Here is a 22,580-nt window from a genome sequence, read left to right on the forward strand (position 1 = left end):
AGGATTGATTAGGAAAGATATAAAACAGAGAGGAGGAGGAGGAGGAGGAGGAGGAGGATAAAATATGTAAAATTCTATTCCCTTCAATTTTATTCATGACCGCAAGAACAAATTCTTACAACATGCAGGACTGCGGATTTTACCCGATAAAAAAAGGGTAAAAAATAGGGGTAGGGGAAATATGGAAAAGGCTGTACATGAAAATTTTATAGATTATGGATGTACTTGGACTGTTATCATTTTCATAATTCCTACCTAACAGTATTTGCAATAATCTGATCTAATTTGCTTCTCCTTTTGGCTCCAGCTCATGCACTGAGCAAATACCACAGCCTGTGGTATACATAAAAAATAATGAATATTATCCTTTGAAACTCCAAAGGGAAATTTAAAAGTATTACTGGCACCTGGCATCTCCTTTGCATACTCATTGTTCTGAGCACGATAAAGAATTTGTACGGTGTATAATTAAGTAAACTGATTCCCTCAAACAGCAATGTCAGGTTTGTGTTTGCCCCCAGTTCCTGTATATACCACAGTTCAGAGCACAAACAGAAAGCTCCCCCTTGCACCAAACTCATTGCTTGATCGAACGAAGCTCCCATTTACCCTCACCATCAACAAGTCGTAACTCCAAAGCATGGAATGGTATCAGAGCAGGCCGCTGAGAAAATACAATAGCAAAAACAATTACTGCAGGCGTGAAGTGACATAATTCTGAAGTGTTACAATAGGTGCTAACTTTGTGCAATTTCTGTATTTGGCAGTGCTGCAGCAGATAATGACGATGAACATCCCAAATATTTTATTATCCACTGAATTAAAGATGTTTTGACAATAATCAGTTGCATGCTTGTTATCACTCACTATCCAGTGAAACTACTTGCCTGTGATGAGGTAATAACAGTTATACCCAAATCTTTTGCAAGTCTATAGAGTTGTTCCTCAACATCCACACTCGTTGCACTGCCATGGGAAGAATACCCAGGTAAGTTAGACAACTAGTTAGTGTTATAAACAAAATACACAGGGATTAGTTACATACTTTGTGCACTCATCAAGGATACCAAATTTAGGCTTGTGGAAGAATAATCGTGCCTGGTAAAACAGAAAGTTTGATGTCAAACAAAAGAAACCTGTCCTGTATGCAGAGTAAAATGTTGTCCAAAACGCCTTGAAGGTGCAACAAGTTAACTTTACTCACCATGCCTAATCTCTGCTGTTCTCCAAGTGAGAGGATGTCTTCCCAGTTGAGATTAGCATCCCAACCACCTTCCTCTCTTTCCAAAAGATAATTCAATCGAACATTTTCAAGAATAGTTTTCAAACGTCCATCCAGAATCTTTGTGGTATCTGCTGATTTTTTACCTGCAATTTTGCATGTTCACAATTCCCAAAAGCATAAATAAACTCAATATATATATTTTCCAGAAAACTCATTGAACAAAATAAGCCAATAACTTTGACACCAATATACACATGACATGATCTGTCATTCTACCATGCTCTTTAAACTGTCATCATCTTAATGATAATAAGAGAGATTAGATATCATTCTCATCTGACGCCCCTAGAAAACTTAATAATAGTCAATGTCCCTTTATAACTCATCTGAAGAGAAAAAAGCAAATATCAATTGCCCAAATTCCAGATGATTTTATTTTTTTGGAACATGAACACTCAACCAAACTTTTTTCAGGGAGATGAAGACCAAAGTGGCCATGGATGAGAATTATAAAAACGAACTGAACTTAACTGAGGATATGTCCTGAACAGAACACAATGGCACAATATGATCCTTATAGTCAACTCTACAGGGAAAACACTCGGTTTGTTGTTATAACTAGTCTTTAATAGACCACTACGCATCTACATGGCACCACTTTTGGTACCATATAACTCGAGTCTAAAAGAATAATCAAATTAACTCATCCATCAGAAATGTCTGAGAGCATGGCAATGTGAAAATAATAGATATGAAAACAGAAATTTTAAAGATAAGGAAAGCAATCCAACTTATGCAAGTGGGGTTACCTTTTCCGTACAACTTTAATTCCCTCAGCTCTGCTTCCTCACAAGAGAGAGGATATATGATTTGGTCCCTTAAAGTTCCCAAGCATGTATATGGTCGCTGAGGAACATAGAAGATGCCACCACCCGATAAAGCCTCTTCATTAAAATGGTGGGACGGTTTATAAAGTCTTCCACTCACAATGGGCCAGAGACGTCGAAGTACTCTAAAAACAGAGCTTTTACCACTCCCATTTGGTCCTTAAGAAATTAAAGGCATGTCAGATGTAAATCTTCTATCAAGGCGAATGATAAAAATTCCTATACTAACCAGTAACAAGCAGGCTTTTTCCTGGCACTACATCACATGTCAACCGCCTAGCCAACAGCTTCTGTGCTGGAGTAATTATATCCACCTCAGCAAAAGAAATAACATCCTCAGAATAGAGACCAGTCATCCGAGACTGTGCCAAGTTATCAGTGCTCAAATCCCCTGGTTAGATGACAATCTTGTTAGATTAAATGTGCAATTTTTAGACAACAAAGTCAGTCTTAAAATAAGAAAATAAAAAAGCAAAGGAAGATGAGGAAGAAAGAATTTGCCCCTAATCAAATAGAGATGCAGCAGTGTCTGATCAACAAAAATATTTCTAATGTCCAAAACAAATCAGCTTCACTTCAGCACATCAGTAGAAAAACTTACGTGATAGATATCATGAGCAGAATTTCATAAAATTGAAACACAACCTACATTCAAATCCCATATTTTGGCAAGGCCCAACATGATGTACTCCAGGTTCCGATTGAAACATACTAACATGAGGAATGTATGCAATGTCACATTGTAAGCAGATTACATTCACAAATGCCTAACTGTTATACTAACCTTCTTCAGTTTGAGTTGGATAAGAACTTCATTAGGCCATTCGGTACTTCTCAAACAAGCATCCTAACTTCTATGCATTTACATTGTTATAATTTATGGATTAGCACTTGAAGATATTAATAGAAAATCTCAATCTTCAAACACGTGATATTAATATTATCTAAAGCTATTTCACACTCAGAAGAAGCAGATTAAAAAAGAAAGCTCTCAAAAGAAATCCTAGCAACTGTGACAGTGTGATTAATCTTTTGATGCAATTGTTTCAGCAAAATATATGAAAATATACAAAATAAAATGCAAGGCTACACAATCATTGGGAGACAGTTAAAAAGATATACCAGACTGAGCAGCATCAAGAAGCTCTTCAAGCTCGAATATTCGGTTGATGCTTCCAGATAGCTCCAGGAACTTTCTATGCAATTCCAGGATGTCACCAAATGCTAAAAAGCTTTGAGACACAACAGATGCCAGGAACCGCAGTGCGTGGGCAAGCTCACCTAAAAGATATCCAGGTACTTTCAGAGAAAGGAGGGAGAAACTAGAAAGTACTACAAAAGCCAGTTAGATATCTCACCTTGAGTAGAAATTAAGGCTCGGTCACCCTTGTGTTCCAAGGCATATAATAAGCTCAAACCCCAAGTAACATTATGTGGAAGCTGTTTCGTGACAAAATCATCAAGTATACCAAACAGCCATTTCTTCTTCAAAAGTAACAAAGAGTGATCAAGAAGCTCCCTGAATCTTGAATCAACCATCTGTTCAATATAGGACACATAGATTTAGAGACAGGGCATGAAATAATGGGGAAAAAGAAGCCTATAGTAAACCATACAAAAAGGGAAAAAAATAACAATACTGTATACCATGATCCCCGCAAAAATTGGTAAAGATAGATTTCGTTCTTAAAACAAATTATTGGGCCATGTCCTCTCTAGACAAGGAGCAAAACATAGTGCTGCCTTTTCAGCTGAAAAACATTTCTTTACATGATAGAACAAGAGAGCGTGGGCGACAATCAAACAGTATCATCCAGGATGACTAAACAATTCTTGCTGGAAAAATTTTTTTTTTTTTTGGCTAATAATCTTGATGCAAAACCCAAGCCCATATGATCCAGCAATTGTAGGACATTACAAGAAAAGCTTATTTTGTTGGGTTTCAGCCCAGGCATGTAAAGTGTAAACTATAGTTGTCCGATGCAAACATTACAATGCATTCGACTTCCAGTTGCTAACCCATAGAAATATCAAATATACTCCTAGTGTTATCAGTCTACTTTTCCACAAGGAAATTTTTACATCAGCATCAACAATGATGGAAACAACAGTTGACATTCAAATGCATCAAAAACAACAATAAATTCAGTGTAGCTTACAGCTTTTTCTCGAGCGCCACCGCCAAAGAAAGCAATAGATTCAGCATGAGTTCGCAGTCTTTCGTGCATGAACCTAATTAATATATAGTGTAAGTTATTATAATGATATGTGCAGCAACATCCAGATATAATAAAAATCACACACATGCAAAACGCATGCACAAACATGTTATATAAGCCCACGCATAGGCCCACAAGACAAACAAGAGTGCCACACATTGACTCAGCTATTCAGTTAACAAACATAGATGCCTGAGAGGGATAAAGGACAGAGGAAGGGGGATACACGTCTGGATTGGTGGGAAATAAAGAGCCAAACCATCACATATGCTATACTGGCTAATGAGTCTCCCCAAAAATTCTTTTCATTTATCTGTTTAAATTATTCATTAGCTGTTATTATACACGGACGAAAAAATCAAAACAGACAAACAAAACACACAAGGGTGTTCAACGATAGGGTAAGGGAAGGCTTTGCCTTGTAAACCACAAACCTAGAGGGAATGCTACTGGCGACGAAGTGCATAATGAAGGAAAGTTGAAGTGTATTAACATGAAAGAAGCCAAATCTATACGAGACAGGAGAAAAGAGTTTTTTTTTTTTCTTTTCTTTTCTGTCAAAACTTAATCTTTTCAAAACCATTTCTTTTTCTCTTCTTTTTTCCCCTCCTCTTTTTCAGTGAGAGCCACCATTATGTATCGTTATATGCTCTAACACTTGATTGTATGGCAGTAATAGCTATGAAAAATGGGTAAAAATAAATATTTCTAGCATCAGACAGTTTCCAAAACCACTGGGTTTAATGGATTCTTCTAGTTTTTACTTGTTACTACCCAGCTAAGTTCCTGAGCTTCACTGTTCAAACTACCAGATCAATTGAATTTACAACACCAGTTTATATCTGTTTTTTTGGCATATATATTCAAGCAAGAATTTCCGTGTGCAAGTACAGCTAGCATGCTTAGTATTAGTAGAGCATAGATTCTAAATCAAGATGGAATTACCTAAAGGTTCCCTCAAGTTGTTGTTCTCGACTTGTCAAATCACCAAAATCAGGAGTAACAGTCCTTAGAAAACCCAGACCAAGCAACATATATGCATACAAAATGGCAACGCCCCTCCTTCCAGTTAACAGCTTCATTCTCCAGGTGAACCTTATAAATTGCAGCATTATTAAGAACTTTTCTTAGAAGATAGATAAGGGAGGGAGGAAAGGAACATATACTTTCAAAGCCTAGAATCAAGATTACACAGAAACCAATACCATAATAAATAATAACAAAATTTACATAATGTACTCACCACAAAATATCAACAGATGGCTTTACCATTCCAGTAACCAGTCCTGATAAATCAGTGGTTAACTTTTCAAGATCATGAGTTATTCTTTGATCTGCATCAATATTTTTGCTTGACATGTGAAAGACCTACAAGGAGATGCATTTGGTGTGAATTTACCATTGCTAAGTTCTAGGTAATAGTGGTGAAAATTATTAACACTGTGCAATGCCTGCCAAATACCCAGGCAGCACATGTTTCTGAGCGGAACCAATCACCTGGTAAAAAGCATTATTTCTTAAGTAGTTCTTTAACAAATGTTGAGTCAATCTAATCCTCCATCCCAGGGCCAGCCTAGCTGTCAAGTGCCTGTAAACCAAGAAATAGGTTCTTTAAACAGATATTTTTCACCGAGAAGGCATGAAACTAGATATGCAACTAAAGCTCGGGATGAGTATAAAACTTCTGTCATAAATTTCATACCACCGAGAATCAAGTATAACCATAGTCTTATAAAGCACTAAAAAAATACTCTTAGTAGAAATATTACTGGAGGTTATGAATATAATAGTAAATGCATGACTGACATTCATTCTCTTCGTTCGAGCCAGAGCTCCACTCAGAAGTTTACCAGCATGACTTGAAGTAATGGAAAAATAAGAACGGACATGAGCCATGCATAGGATAACCATGACATAGTTTATCAGAAGTATCACAAATGTATATATTATTTAACAGTCACAGATTACAGGCAAAAACAAACCAACAAGTTAGACATACAGTGTTCTGCATGAAAATTGGCTACCCAATCTGCACATACAGCACAACAAACATACTGAAACACAAAATGAAAAGACTTAATTGGAGTTCAAAAGATATAGAAATTAAGGTTTCACTTAATAAATTCCAAACAATAAGAAAAATTAAAGGTCTGGAATGCAAGCAGAAAAGAATGAAAGGGGGGAGGAAAATCTATACATATGCATAACAGCATAAGTTTTGAAGAATTTGTAATAACATGGAAGGAATAGATCTAGGCAAAACTCCTGCTATATAAGAAATGCCCAATATCGTAAATAAAAAAAAGTAGAACTGAAAAAGAACTAAATAAATTTTTTCTTTAAAAAAAAATCCCTTAAAGACTCTTGCAGTCTACTATAAGTTGTCTAACCTTTACAAGTATCTGGTCTACTTGAATTTTCTGCATGCTGCCTTTGGCAACAAAAATTTTGGACCATCCAGATTCAAATTAAATATTTATACCACATGTTACTTTCACTTATTGGGTGTAGGGGAATGAAATAATAATTTAAATGACATATGATAGAAACGTATAAATAATGCTAAATCAAGGATTTACAAACTGCACAAATCACAAAACTGTCAAAAACTAACAGATATATCTTTGTCTATTCACATCTCCCTCCTTTTATTTAGTATTTCATATAGAGGAAAATACATGCTGAAAAGAAAAAATTACCTCAAGGAAGGAGCAATGAAAGAAGATGCAGCACTTTGAAGAACACTTATACCAATTAATCGGATAAAGGCTGCCTTGTCCTGCTTCAACACATACTTCACAGTCGTTCCTGAGAATTGATGCATATAGATAACAATAAACAATCCCTCAGATTTCAAAATAGATATAACGTAAAGAACATAGTTAGAATACCATTCAACGATGCAATCCGATCTGATATCCATGTTCTCGAGACAACAAGAAACGCAACTGTAAGTAGTTGAGCTCCTTGTTTGTCTAATATGGTAGGTACCTGAAACACAAGAACTGAAGGTTGTAGACAAAAGAAATAAAAATTGTGGTAGGGGATTAGAACACCATGTGCTAACTAATACTAAGGATGCCTTGCACCTGGTTTACGTGAATTCAAATATTGCAGATAAGTAAATATCACAAAATTAATGCTCCATATGCTCAACAAATCTTATACAACAGTATTTAACCTACTTGTATCAGCTATGCCACAGTTATAGACATATATTTAAGAACATTAAGTGACAGGAGGCTGAGTCCATCATTACCAATCCATAATGGCATTACTTTGAGCAATTATTTTGTAGGACTCAAACTCTATGCTAAAAGGCAATTTAAATGAATCTACTATTGCTATAGAATTATTTCTAGGTATCTGAAACACCAATGAAAACTCAATTTAGAAATAACCTAGAACTCAATATAAGGAGGCGGGAGCAAAGTCATAACAACTACATAAGTCTCCTACTTATGACCTAGCAAACAAGAGAAGCTATATTTTGGGGAAACTCATCATTCAAGTCCAATCAAGACTTAGAACTTCACAAGCTCATATTGATACCAACTTTGGGCACCATTATGGGCAAATCATCCTTTAATCCACAACGTTAATTTATGTGACCAAAAAAGGCTCTTCCAAAACTTACCAGTACTTTAAACATGGCAGCTACTCTCAAAGGCAGCACTCTTGGAACCCTCTGAAGTTGTGGAACAACAGGCAATTTAACATCATGATTCACAAAGGGAGATGCTGCTATCACCTCTGACACATATGATTGTGCCTTTGGACTTGAGAATCCAGAATCCTAGACAAATTCACCCAAAATTTTGCAGTAAGATAAAACAGATCCAGTTGAACGAAACAAACACACAAGAAAACCAAAAATTCAGAAGGTTCTTAAGACCTTTTTAGCTGCAGTGAATGCACGTTGAACTGTAATGGCATCAGTTTGGCGGTCTGTTTCAGAAGGTTCAGTCAAATCAGTCCCATCTTCACTTTGTACTGAAGAATCCTCCCTGGAGATTTTATAGAAGTTTCATTAACACACACCAAACAAAAAACAAAAACTATAATCCCCAAAAATTTATGCTTGGTACCTTTTGTAATGAACTTTCCATCCTCCTTCCCCATCCAAGGACAAAACCACATCATGAAATGCAACTAGTGCTGGACGATGTGATATAGTTATGCATGATGTACCCATAGCTCTAACTTTAGCACAAAACCGCTCCTCCATATCAGTTGTCACAGCACTTGTGCACTCATCAAGAATTGCAAATTTAGGCTTATGGTAGAACAGTCTAGCCATCCCCAATCTCTGTTGCTCCCCAAGAGAGAGTTCATCACCCCAGTTAACCTCTTTCTCAGGTGGGTAACGATCCAATAGGTACTCAAGGTCAACCTGCATGGATAACAATGTTAATAATTAGTTTGAAGGTTGGCTATAAAACCCAAAAGAAATACAAAGCATCAATACAATTTTCAGAAAGTGAAAACAAGAAAAAGAATATGAGATGAAACTCAATACATTTTTCAATAGCTCCACCATTCCACTATGCGTAAGAGGTTCAACTTCCTGATATGCCGTAAGAGGATAAATTAACTGGTCGCGAAGGGTTCCAACAGCTGTATATGGTCTTTGTGGCACATAGAAAATTTCCTTATTAAGATCAGAACCAACCCCAGGTTTCACAATATGGCCTGATACCAGTGGCCAAAGACCACCTAAAACCCGGAAAAGGGAACTCTTTCCACTGCCATTTGGACCTTCAGCAAAGAAAAAACAAAGATTTAAACTGGCCTAAAGATCACAACATGGCTTTAAAACCTACACAAACAGGATTAAGTATTGCCTTTTCAAAGTTCTCATCAATAATTTCTAAAAGCCAAAAGAACAGATTAGATTTGGAAACTTGAACATAAAGAATATCATCATACAAATCAACAAATATACATCCATACTTACATACAGAAATACATATATATGTATTTATAAGACAAGAACAACCAATTTATGAATGTCAGCACATAACAAATAAATTGATATATCTATATAGACTTTTACTATTCACTGAAAGAACACAGAAGCAAGGACAATATTTGTCAAAAGCTAAATCTTTATAAATGTCATCATACCAAAGTATGTGCTACAAAGTAAAACATTGTTCTTAAATATAACTGTTACCAGGTTTGACATTTAAAATAAGCCCCTATGTGGTAAATATATCATATCAAGAACAAAGCACCACTTCAAACAGCCAAAACTTGCTTTTCGATTGCTATATAACAATTCTACAATAACTTGTTTAAGGTGACTCTAGTTTCCAATAAAAGCCCATACACTTCCTCAACTATAATAGAAGTTTAATAAAGAAAAGCATGTGTAAAAGACTAGGAGATAGCAACATAAGGCATATTAAAGGTAAATGTAAATCAAAATAATTTAAGCGGAAAAACTACCTGTAATCAAAAGATTAGATCCTGATTCAACCCTCAGAGAGAGATCCTTCACCAAAACATTCCCAGTTGGAGTGACAACCTAAATAGAATTTCTACAATTAGAACAAAAATTATGACTAAGGCATATTAAGAATTATATATGGTCCAACATCATCTCAATACCTTGACACCAGAAAACTCAACAGAATTAGCTTCACTGAAGTAATTCCTACTTCCAGCACTTTGCAGGGACGATTTTTTATCATCAGCACTTAGCTCTCTTGATATAAGCATCAACTCATGAATGCGGTCAGCATAACCACTGGAATATATTAAAAGAAACATATTAGCTGAACCAGAAATATTAGCTGAATAAAAAATATATATCTGAATATTAGCAGAACTAAAAGAAATATATAAGAATAAAACTTAATATTAGCTGAACCAGAAAGCTGTCTCACTCACGTTCATTCTTGTTACGATCAACAACAATTAGTCTACTACTGAGTGTGCAGCATATCCATCATGAATATTAAAAATGCAAAGGGTAAGATTTCAGAGGTTGCTTAGAAAATGCGTAATATTCCTGATTTGTTGCTTTTCTTCCAGAAATTATAAACACCTCTCAAAAACCAGAAGTCAACAAAGATATACCTGAGACGATTTAACCGCCTTGAACTTATAGAAAGAGTCCCCAGGGCCTGAAATAGTGAAATTACAACACTGGTGTGATATCTTAAATTGCTTAACATCTCTGCCCGTCCCAATGTTGAAGTGTCAGGTCTAAGATGGCCAGCAAAGAAAGGCTCGATAATCATAACAACAGCAACAGTAGCACCAAGATACTTCAATAAGAAGTCTTGAATCATGCCAAACCACCAATGATCATGAAGTACGACTCTCATGTGCCTTACAAGAGTCTTGAACTTCTGCTGAATATGAGATTCTTCTCTACTTTCTCCACCGTAAAATGCTATACTTTCTGCATGGGTCCTTAACCTTGAATGAAGCTGTCTATATTCTCCTTCCAACTGTTGTTCTTTGGACATTAGTTTCCCAAAAGCAGGAGAGAAGTTTCTTATTGCAGCTCCTGCTCCCAAAACATAGGCCTGCAAAGCAACCTCATATATTAATGTGACAACCAGACATTAGGATAATAACTACACTAGCACAGTAGTTGCTAGAATTAGCTGTTCCAAATACAAATGAATAGGACAAATAATTTACCAATATCCAGAAAATGTATTTTGGGCTAGCATAAGAACAAAGACGCCAAGTATAAAGCAGACCATCAGTAACTGCTGTCAAATCATCCTGTACAAGCTCACTCAACTCTGAACAGAATCTTGGCACATCACTTGCAATCCGTTGTTCAGGATTCCTAATCCGTCCATCAACATGTGATATTTTGTAATATGCCATATTCTGAAATCAAATATTTTATTGATAAACGATAGAGAAAACATAGTAATAACAAGAAAAATCCTTATAATGCATCCAAATCAAGAGATAACTTCCCAATTTGGAGTGCTTTCTCCTACATGAGAGAACAAATAAAGTAAAGCAAACACCATTCCCAGAGACAGAGATTGAATTTGCAATTTGTATATTAGATGGGTCCTCCAGAAATTTCACCACTGATAAGAAAATGTGCTTACTAGGTGCTATTACCCCTTCAGAAGTTTGCTATGTTACAACAACTGAGTAGATCTTTTCCGGTAACAAAATTTTAAATAATTCTGAACTTAACATGTCTTAAGTCTAGGAGCAATTTAGTCCCACAATGTTTTGGTTAAAAATATCACACACATTTAAAAGAAAAGAGGGACAAAAAAAATCTTAGATATAAAGAATATAAAACAAACATGTATTCCCCCTCACAGATGAAGATGTGCAAAGAAGATAAGATACTTCACTCATGCAGGAAAAAGTGAACAAAAAAGTATTCATGAATTATGATAGGAAGCACACCTGATCTAACCAGATTAAAAAATGAACATAGCTTAGGAAAAGAAATTCAAAAAATCAGTTATAGATAGATTACTCCAACATTGAAGGAAGAAGACTACCTCAAAGTAATGTGCATGGATGAGTTTTGTCAGTATTTTTCTGAACCTCAGACTTAGGGTACCAGTTATGTACTTTGAAGTAGAATAAATGGTTGACAGAAGAAAGCACAACAAAATGTTTTCGGATATTAGCCGGAAAAATGATGGCACACGCCGAAGAAAGGCAGCACGGAATAGAAATCCCTGCACTTTTGCTAATCTATTGCTCAAAGCAGTTCTCAGCACCTGCAAAAAGATATAAAGTAGATGCTTTACCTTAAAAGAACACAAAACCCCCAATGCTCAAGCTACTAAAACTCCTATGTTACATCCATCAGGAAGGAATTCAAATTTCCATTCACCTTTTTCACAGGTTTATTTTTCCCATTTGCTATATCTGATGCAATCACGAAAAGTGCAAGCTAAAATCAAATATGTGTTGATATCTGTCTGCATAGATGCGTGTATGATAAAATCAGATAGATAAAGTGCCTTGCCTAACCACTGCCTTGTTATGTTACTCATATGACCAAATACACTAGCTAAACTTTACAAAAAAAAAAAAGCAACTACACGTTTGGTAACTTCTTTAATTTCTAGTATTTTTCCTTCCGGATCAATGTATCCAGAGAATTATTACAATACCCAGTCAAGGGGAATGAGGGGTGGTGTCTGGGTGTTGTACTGAGATAACAAATTGTCATTGTCTAGCATAAAGATGGATTTGAACCAAGGCCTTTTACTATTTGCCACTTACCACCAGATCAAGTGGCATCTCACCAAAGATTCAGCACAAAAATTCTAAATAACCCACGTTTTAGGAGGGTAAAAATTCGGACTGTCTTTGACTTTGTTATCTGGTCCATTTTCTTAACAATGTTTGTGATTGCAATGAAGAAGGTTGCTATGAAACAAATAAAATATAAAGGATAGCAAAACTTAGAAAGCAAGCAACATATTATACAACGGTAAGTTGGAAGTACACAAAAAGGCATACCGCTATGCCCACCAAAGCCAAAAGATCTCTTGCACCTATTTGGCCCATCTCAGATAGAAGAATTGCTGCTAGAACCTGAAGGGACTTCAATCCACTTTTCTTTTGTGTAGTTCCCGTTACATTATTATTGTTTTTAACAACCTCATCAGAATTTTCTCTATTCTCTCGGACCCCATTGTAATGACCATATGAATTGGGCTTTTTACTCCTAAACCGTGATTGCACATAAGCAGCAGCACCACCAGCAACCACAATACCAGAAGCAAGCAATAGCGCTTTCCTGTGAAACCAAAAAAAAAAAAAGGTAAAATACTAGACAGTCACTGGGGAAGAAGTTGAGACGAAGGCTATGCCACTTCAGCATTTCACATCAGAAGAGGATCATTGCTGGACATCCAACAGAGCCCCACTGGATGGGTAGGGTGGGGAATAATATCATGCCACATAATATAAATGACCTTGATACTATGGTAACATACAGATAAAAAACTGCAATAATATTGAACAAAGACTAAAGCTTCAGAAGAAAGATGGTTAATTAAAGTTAAATTCAAGCATCTAAGCCCTTTGGGAAAAGTCTAATCTTTCTACCATCAATTAATACAATTTTAGGAAGACATAACTGGACCTGGCTTAAATCACAAATGCCCCGTTACAAGATAGTATTTTTTTTCCAACATCATTTTCACAACAGAACATTCCCAACTAATAGGGGGGTTTCCTACACTACTCAAACCAAACATTCCCCACTTGTCTTTTTCTAGGTAACTCTGAAAAATACCTTCATTCCAAGTAGTTAACCTATTTGAAAACTTTCCAGGATAATTATGATTGAATTTTCTCTTTAGATCCCAGGCTTACAGGAAATCTCCTCCTCTTAGAGGGAGACATAGCCATGGGGGGTGAAGCCCCAAGGGTTAGTTGTAAACCTAATCCCAAAGGCACAACTCAAGACCAGATCCTATACAAATACAATCACTCCCTAGAACAATTGAGTGTCTCAATCCCCCTCTTTGCTTGTCTTGGAAAAAAATAATAGTGTTATGAATTTCTTTTTCATGTCATTGTCCTCTGAAATTTTGAGAACGTTTTATAATAATCAAATGAACAAATTTCAGATTTTTTAAATTGCTAAAAACAGATGTCTTGATAAAATAGTTGCTCCCAAAATTGTACCAAATGCCAACAGACAGAGAGTTGAAAATAAGCAAGGCTCTTTCACAAACCAAATTTACAATGCAAGAAGACCCCTACAAAAAGACCATGTATTGCATTATTCTTCAAACATTTTTTAAAGCTTTAAATATGTGTAAAGGATTAAGCCTTTCTTTATGTTACTCACATAAACCACTCATAGTATCATTCACCTTCAGTATAAACCACTCATCAGCAACCCCAAACAAATACAAGCTCTTAAGAGACATTTTTCTTTATGTTACTCACATTCATCAAGAAGTAGACATGAGGAAAGAATTAGGAGAAAGGAGAGACACAAGCTAATACTTGCTGTAGCAGACATCTAATATATCGGTGATATCATTATCAAAACCAAAACAGAAAGAAGCACCAACTCTTATCATGTATACAGCAAATAAATTGACTTAATTAAATGTGTCAACATCAGTATTTAAATTGATTATCACCAATAAAATACATCGTTACCTCCTTGAGGCCAGAAGACTTCGACCATGCTCAGTTAACTGCAACAGTTGAAGAGAAGGCATTGTTGAAGCTGGACCTCTACACGGTAGCACAGATTAGCAACCAAGCAAGGAGGCAATAGTCTGAAATGCATTAGCAACGATTGTCAAACAATAACACTCCAAGCTTTGGATTTCCCGACAGCCAATATGGTAGGAACCAATAAATAGAAGGAGGTATGGATAGTACAAATTACTTTCTAAGCATAAGTGAAGAATCTTCACTAGAAATTTACACAACAATATTAATTGTTATATGAGACAATATCAATGTGTATTATCTCTTTTATATAATTTATTATACATGAAAATCAAGAGGATACACAGAACAAGGGGAAAGGATTATAGGTGAAAATAAAATTGAAGAAGAAAAATTCATAGTAGAGAAATTAGTGCATGGCAATTTTTTCCACATCCATTAAAACATCCCAACATCTTCCCTACCCCCCAAAAAACCTTTCTCCAGAATTTATGGCCATCGGCCAACAAACTTGAAACTGAATAAGAGGGTAGCCGTTACACCATCTAATGCATCAATAGCAAAAATACTGCTCTGCAGAAGGAAAGACCATTGTAACAAATTCACATTATAAGAGAACATAAGATCATTCTCCATAAGCGAGACCCAGTTGTTTAACAAGATAAAGCAGATATTTGTCTAGAAAATAGGAGAAAAAAATACATTCTTACTATTGTCTGGCAAGAGCTTCACAATTCACATCCAAAAGCCAAAAGTGTTAATCATGCTCCATCAACAGTAGATGTTGGCAAGAGAGCATACTTCAATTTGTCTTAATATGAAAATTTCTTAGCAGTGAATGTGCCTCGTAATATCGCTTCTTATCAACAATTCTCAACAGTAATCAGGCATTACACATCTGTGAGATATATTATAAAAACCATCAGCAAACCAAACCCGATAATGGAGTATTTAGTAGAAAAATTACAAGGAAAAAGGAAAAGCAGCAACAACAAACACGTAGATAATTATACACCAAGAATTACTGTTGAAATTCAGTAAGATGTTTGTTGGAGAGACAAGAGTACACTGAAGAGCATATCTTGACAAAGCAAAAATTGGGTGATGCTGTCATGACCTAGATTTATTTAATCTGGTTCTATTATTAACAGGTGATTAGAAATTGAAAAGAATAAATGGCTGAAAAAAGCGAAGAAATGGATAAAGTAAAGCTGTGCAACTGTTGTCTTGTTCAAGAATACAATGTGTATACAAGTTGCCACACCTGGACAGATGAAGATCTAAAGGAACACAACAGAGGCAAATTGAGTGTCACAAATAAACTGAATGATATTGGTTTCGTTTGAACAATTCTTAACCTATTGCAAACTCCACAGTTTGGATAGACGAAAAAAATGTACATTCTTCATTTTGATATAAAATAACAGACTGCAAGCAACACCCACCACAACCCCCCCACCCAAAAAAAAAAAAAAAAAGAAAACCTGACAATAATCCGTTTCATTAAATAGTTGTTAAATTAACCTTGAGCCATTGCCAAGCTTGCAACCAACTTCAAGTTCTAACACCTAGTTGCCACACTAGAGATCAGGCGGATACCCACCCTCTGCCACAAACCAATCAAACTGGTCTCAAACACTAACCACGTCAAAGTTTACCACACCAAACCACAAAAGTAGCCAAAACAAAAATTATAATTGCCGACAACATAAAGCGAATTAAGGTTGCTTGATTTAATAGTAATTCAAACAACTAACTAATGCAGTAATTATAATATTTCCAATCTATACACGCAACAACCCTTGCAAAGCTATAATTCTATAATCTTTCCTTTCCTCTTTTACATTCTCAGCTCAATTTTTCAAAAACCAGCTGAGCAAAGCTATATCCCCTCTATCGTATTAAATTTTTACAACTTCTTCAATGTTCGGCCTAAATTTTGCGAATTCAACTTCATTGGATTTTCCGTGCATCAATTTTCCATATTAATTTAATATTTTTTTTAAAAAAAACTTACGCAGTCTTTTTTTTAATTTTGCAAATAATTTCCTAAAAATTATTAAGCATAAAATTGATGCATCTAAACTTAGCCTAAACTAATTAAAGCCGAAAATTCAGAAAAAAAATGACTAAAATTACCTGAAAGCTAAAAAAAAAAATTCAAACTAGAGAGTGACTTTTTAAAGATACCTGAGCAGTAGCAGCAAAAGCTCGCAAAACTACGTCACATCAAAACAATGGAAACCACATTAATTTTTGCAACCTCTCTCTATCTCTTATTCTCTCTAAGTGAAATTCCCACCGCTTTCTTTCTTTCTTTCTTTTTTTGTTCTTTACTAATAACAAAAATCGCCAAAATCTTCAATCATTGAACCAAAATTCAAACCCTAGACTTTTGCTTTTTCATTTTTGGGAGATTTTTTTTGCTAAATCGAAGATGAACGGACCGCACCGGATGAACAGAATTCCAAGGAAGGACGAGAGAGAAATGAGAAGAAACTCGAGTTTAGAGTGACAGAAGGGCCAAGAGAGCCTAATAGGTGATGCAATGAATGATGAGCTCTTTCCGCAGCTTATTTATAACTTCTTTTTATATTCCAAAATTTGTTCTGAGCGAAATCTTTTATTCCTTTTTCTATGCAATAAAAAACTTTTTTTTTACCTTCTTTTTTGTTTTTTTTATCTGTTCAATCCAAATCAAAGAAAATTGTGAGAATGCGTGAGTAAAAATTTTATAGGCCCTTTTGGTAAGCACCAGTAATTTGTAAATAATATTATCAGATATAATACATTCCTCTCTTGCATATACAATGTTTATAAATTATAAATCTTAAATTATTTATATAATCTAAGTAGAATAATTAGTTTACTAAACCTAAGTTAAAAGTAGATTTTGAGAACATTATAAATAAAATAACGTGGTATCATTTGAATGAGAGAAATATATGCTGATATTATGAAATAACAATTTTACTTATTAAGTTAACCCTTCTAGTATAGTATTGTTCAATTAAAGTTGCATAAAACGCTACCATGTCAAAGAGTATGATGAAATAACAATAATACACTATTTGTATCTTACATTTCTTTCTTCTAGAAGATAGTTCTCTTTTTATCTTGGAAGGAATCGTTTTAGCCTTTGAAACTCTATTTTGAGTTTTAATAAAATATTATAAAAATAATAAATCCTTGAAAAATGGCTAAACAAATGACAACATAAAGTTCACGTATATTTTTATTTTTAATTTAATGTCTAAGAAACATTAGACAAAAATAATATTTTTAATAAAAAATGTTTTAATTATACAAATGTTTCTCTTTCATTTTTAATTTTTGAAAACTAATAATTATAGTGTCACTTGTTATTTCATTCATAATTTCAATGTAATAGTCTTTCAACAATTGGAAAAAGTGGCAATCATTCATGGCACGAGTTTTCTTTGGGACCACATCATTAATTTTTAATCAACCCTCCCTAGTCAAATATAATAATTAAATATAAATAAACTATATAAAATCCAACGGTCTAAGTAACAGTACTGTAAATTATTTCTAAAAAATATGGTACAAACCCACTATGATGTTGTTACACACATGACATGAGTCAATGCAATTTTCTAATTGTTGGATTTGAGCACCATGGTAGAAATTATGTGTTTGTATTTTTTTAATAATTAAGAAAATAAGATTTAAATCTTATTATTTAAGTAAAAAATATATAATAACTAATAAAATCAAATACTCATATACATTTACATTTTAATTCTTTCAACTTTCAATTATTACTTTCTCACTTTAGTCTAAAATTATTAAGACAACCCTTTCTTTTCATTTTTATAATTGAATTTGCGTTGATGTCTATTTTCTAAAACAATTCTATGTTTCAAGAAACTAAGAATATAAATTATTTTGGTTATTTCCAAGTGCTTTTATAAATTTTATCTCTGCTTGCTTGATATTTTTATCTTTTATTTTGTATAAAAAATAAATTCAAAAGAAAAAACAAAAATTAACATTCTTTATATAAATTTCAAGAATTTTGACAAGTGTCTAGTTAATGAATGCCTATATGTATTTGTTAAGGTAAATGAAATCTCTATTTTATGATTTTTTTTTGTTTATTTCTCACCACTTTTAAAAGAAGATAATGTATCGATTACAAATTTTTTTATAAATATTATCATAACAAGAGCATAAAAGCACCGTTTAACAACAAATATACATTATTTGGTATTTTGAAGGTATATATAAATGTTTCAAAATATTAAGTTCAATAATTAAGGTATATTATTTCTCTTGAAATAGTTGTGTTCTAATTATTCTTTTAAAAAAATTATATATATAAATGCAATAAAGTATAAAAGATTAAAGTCCATCTCTCCCTTTAAAGAAAAAACAAAGTCAAATCTCTATAAACATCGCAACAAAGTCAAAATCTTTAAAGCCGAGTACAACACAGGTAAGCTAGGAAAGGTCACTAAAGCTTACTGTAGCGTAATGTAAAATGACAATTATGTATTTATATAGAAAAAAGTTGTAAAATGAACAATTATTTTATGTATTTATATAAAAAGACTTTTTCATTATTTTCTTTTTTTACCAAATATTTGTTTTTGTAAATATTTATTTTCCTCGAGCGTGCATGTTAAGAGAGAGAGTGAGAGAGAGCTAGAGGAGCAAGTAGCCAGAAAGGATGCGCGGTTTCGAATGGCGTGACGTAGGCACTTTTTTGAGTTTTGGTGAAATCCATAGAGATAGCATAGCATGGCATGTCTGTCATTGCGTGGAAGGCTTTGGGAAATGGAATTCTTTTGTCTGTTAGCAGAAGAAAAGTTTTTGTTGAACTTGGATTTTCTTTTACTTATTTTATTTGATATGAGAAATATCAATATTATTAATACCAATATTTATTATTAAATTAAATGCGACGGTATTTTAATCTTTCTTCTCCAATGAGAGATTAGGCAGTGGGGACTTGTTCGTTTAAAGCTATAGGTGAGGAAATAAAAATGGTACCAAATGGTCCTAACTCCCAACACCCACCGTTGGAATTTAAATTTTTAATTAAAGGTTACCTTTTTTAAAAAAAAAATTTGAGGGAAGAAAAGGTTGTTTAATAGTGGTAGAAGAAAGCTATCATTCAACCCCAATTTTTTACTAACTTCACGAAGTCTACTGTATTTTCATAACCTATATTCATTTACTAGATGTCCCAAGTTGATAACATTGTAAGAAATTAGATTTTTGTTTCTTTTTTGTTTAATGATCAAATATATAAAATTATTATTCTAAAATATCAATAATGAAATTTTCAAACTCTATAAACAAATTTATAATTCAATAAACTTACTTAAAAATTCAACTTTTCAAGTTAGAGTCTATTTGGTAATCATAAAAAAAATTGTTGAGAAAAAATCTTTTCTATATTTTATAAAAAAATTTAATATCTCTATTATTTAGATAAATTATTAAAAATATTTTCTATTACTTAGATCATCTTTTGAAAAATATTTATCTCAAACATGTAAGTGCTTTATTATTATGTTTTATTGTTTTGAAGGAAATAAAAGGACGTTGATTTAAAATTTTATTATTTTGAGCATAAGTAAAGCTAGTCAACTTTTGTTAAGAGTCAAAGACAAAAAAATAGAAGTTAAAAATTTTAAAAATTAATATATTAAATTTAATCACAAATCAAAAGATTGAAAATAAAAAAGAATTTTATATAATATAAAATAAAATAAAAACAACAGGTCTTTTAGGAAAGTTATACTGGATCATGTTTTTTGAATTCAAATCTATCAATTATTAATTATGTACAGAAAAATATCAATTTTTTTAATATTGAATGTTAACTATTTTTATTCACATTACTTTTATTTATGAGTTGAAACTTGGTGGTTTAAGTGTAAGCGAATCATTTGGACAATTTACAATTTTTTTTTAAGAATTTGTAAATTATTTTCAATTACTTATATTTTAATCAAACTTAAAAAAATTAATGCAATCAATATCCAAATTCTTATTTTATTTTTATTTAAACTTATAATACTAAATATAAAACTATAACATATAAATATAATTAGTTAAATACAATATGAAAAATTAAAAATTTTCTCTTATATAATCAGGGTTGTTTAAAGATTATATGTTCAATATAATTTTCTTCAATTAAATATAAAACGTAAAACACATAAAAAAATATATTCAAGTTAATTTCTTCTTACACAATCTGGATTAATAAAAAATAATATATTATTAAATTTTTAAGTGACAATGCAACACTAAAACTTATATTTGAAAATTAAATAATAATTTATTAATTTTTAAAGATTAAAATCATAGATAATAAAATTTACATAATAGAAAAAAGAAAAACATAATAAATAGAAAATAGATACCATATATAACATAACAAAAGAAAAAAAAGAATATAGTTGATGGTTAATAGAAATTTGAAAAGAAAATATATAGGAATTTAAAACGTATGAACAAATAGATTATAAATGAAAAAAATAATTATAAATTAAAATTAATAATACAAATTAAAAGAAAAATTAAAAAAAACTAAATTTAATATGTGAGATCATTTTGTTATTGTTTATTTGTATTAATTATTAAATAAAAAATTATATTGAAGAGACATTAAGAAAATATATAAACATTTTTTAAAAATTTATATGATATGAATTTTTCTTTTTTTAATTTTGGAGGGCTACGACCATATCACTTAATGAGGTGCCATCCTTGGTTTTGAATGAAATAAAAGATGAATATTTAAATTATATTAAAAGTTAAGGATGATAGGTGGCGTTTAGTAATTTACAATGCAATGTGATTATTGGTAATGTGATTGTAAGGAAAATAATATTACAGTGTTTGGTATACAAGTAAAATAATGATTAAAATGTAAGGAAAATAACATTGCAACGTTTAGTTTACAAATACTTTGGTAAGAATGTAATGTTAATTTTTAAAATTACTCATATTTATTAAAATATAAATTTAATATACTTATATTTTTTATTGTTAATTTTTATGTAATATCATCCATTAAATATAATTTTAATGTCATATATTTTATTTTCATTTCTTATTATAATCTCATATATTTTATTTTCATTTTTAATATAATTTTTTATATTATGTATTTTATTTTAATTTTTTTTACCTATATTATATAAATTTTAATTTCTTATATTTTATTTTAATTTTTGATTCTTATATTATATATTATATTTTAATATTTTTTATTTTAATTATAATATTATAAAATATTTTTAACAAGGTAATAAAATTGAAGGATAAAAATATATTTAAAAATATTACAAAATACAATATAATGTAATTGTATTGGTTTTAGATTATAATCGCATTACATCATTGGCTGTAATGTGATTGTATTGCAATCTTATATTATATTAGTTTTTTATAAAATAAATAATATAATATAATATAATTAGATACATTATAAAAAATATACTTTCATTTCTCTCATACCAAATACTAATATAATATTAAAGACTTAGGGCTTTAGGATAGGATTTTTTTTTTCCTAAACAAGAGTCGTTTTTGTTTTAGCGTGACAGAAGTTGTCTTACACCCCTCAAAGTTGTAAGACAATTTTCAAAGTCAAAGAGTCTTTTATTTTCAGTCATTCAAATATCATTATATCTTAAAAATATTTTTTGAAAAAGTTTATACTTCAAAACAAACGCGCCTTTAAATTTGAAATTCTAACTTCCAAGATAAAATTTCCTTGATCAATTTTTATTTTGCTTCTTTTTTTTTCACATGTTATTTATTTTTATCATAATTGAATTATGATATAAGAAAAAATCTTTTTCATATAGAATAAATTAAATTTTTTTATATTATTATGTTTGTTTGTTGCTATAGCAAATTTAGAAGACCCCGGTAAGGACCGGATCTTTATAGTCCAAAAAGCGGTACACGTGACGTGCCAGTGTGCCCCAATATTTAGGACTGAAAATTGAATTATCATTTAATAAATAATTAAGATAAGCTCCAACTACTAAAATATGACATGGACAACTGCTAGCCACAAATAAATTAAGAGTCTAACTTATAACA

General features: G+C 32.1%; 1 protein-coding gene across 3 annotated transcripts; it reads right to left on the reverse strand.

The window, feature by feature from the left end:
* Window positions 1-65: 65 nt before the first annotated feature.
* Window positions 66-17,050, reverse strand: ABCD1 (peroxisomal ABC transporter 1). 3 transcript variants are annotated; one of them, XM_021445513.2, is made up of 27 exons: window positions 16,677-17,050; window positions 15,197-15,384; window positions 14,469-14,546; window positions 12,807-13,086; window positions 11,831-12,055; window positions 10,989-11,186; window positions 10,416-10,870; window positions 9,945-10,083; window positions 9,783-9,861; window positions 8,851-9,089; window positions 8,420-8,724; window positions 8,227-8,338; window positions 7,969-8,127; window positions 7,223-7,322; window positions 7,031-7,139; window positions 5,829-5,919; window positions 5,575-5,699; window positions 5,277-5,426; window positions 4,272-4,344; window positions 3,471-3,651; window positions 3,235-3,393; window positions 2,342-2,503; window positions 2,035-2,271; window positions 1,205-1,368; window positions 1,046-1,098; window positions 888-966; window positions 66-664 (listed from the first exon to the last, which is right to left on the reverse strand). In XM_021445513.2, the coding sequence occupies exons 3-27, from the start codon at window positions 14,528-14,530 to the stop codon at window positions 578-580; spliced, it is 4,023 nt and encodes a 1,340-aa protein (XP_021301188.1). In that variant the 5' UTR covers window positions 14,531-14,546; window positions 15,197-15,384; window positions 16,677-17,050; the 3' UTR covers window positions 66-577. The 3 variants fall into 3 exon arrangements, with proteins under 3 accessions (XP_021301188.1, XP_021301186.1, XP_021301187.1); XM_021445511.2 differs by having other exon boundaries at window positions 14,469-14,590; XM_021445512.2 differs by having other exon boundaries at window positions 14,469-14,590; window positions 15,189-15,384.
* Between the last annotated feature and the right edge of the window lie 5,530 nt (window positions 17,051-22,580).

This window comes from Theobroma umbraticum, unplaced genomic scaffold, assembly GCF_002168275.2.
Source record: "Theobroma umbraticum cultivar Fairchild unplaced genomic scaffold, ASM216827v3 scaffold_44.0, whole genome shotgun sequence".
In the NCBI taxonomy this organism is placed as follows: Eukaryota; Viridiplantae; Streptophyta; class Magnoliopsida; order Malvales; family Malvaceae; genus Theobroma; species Theobroma umbraticum.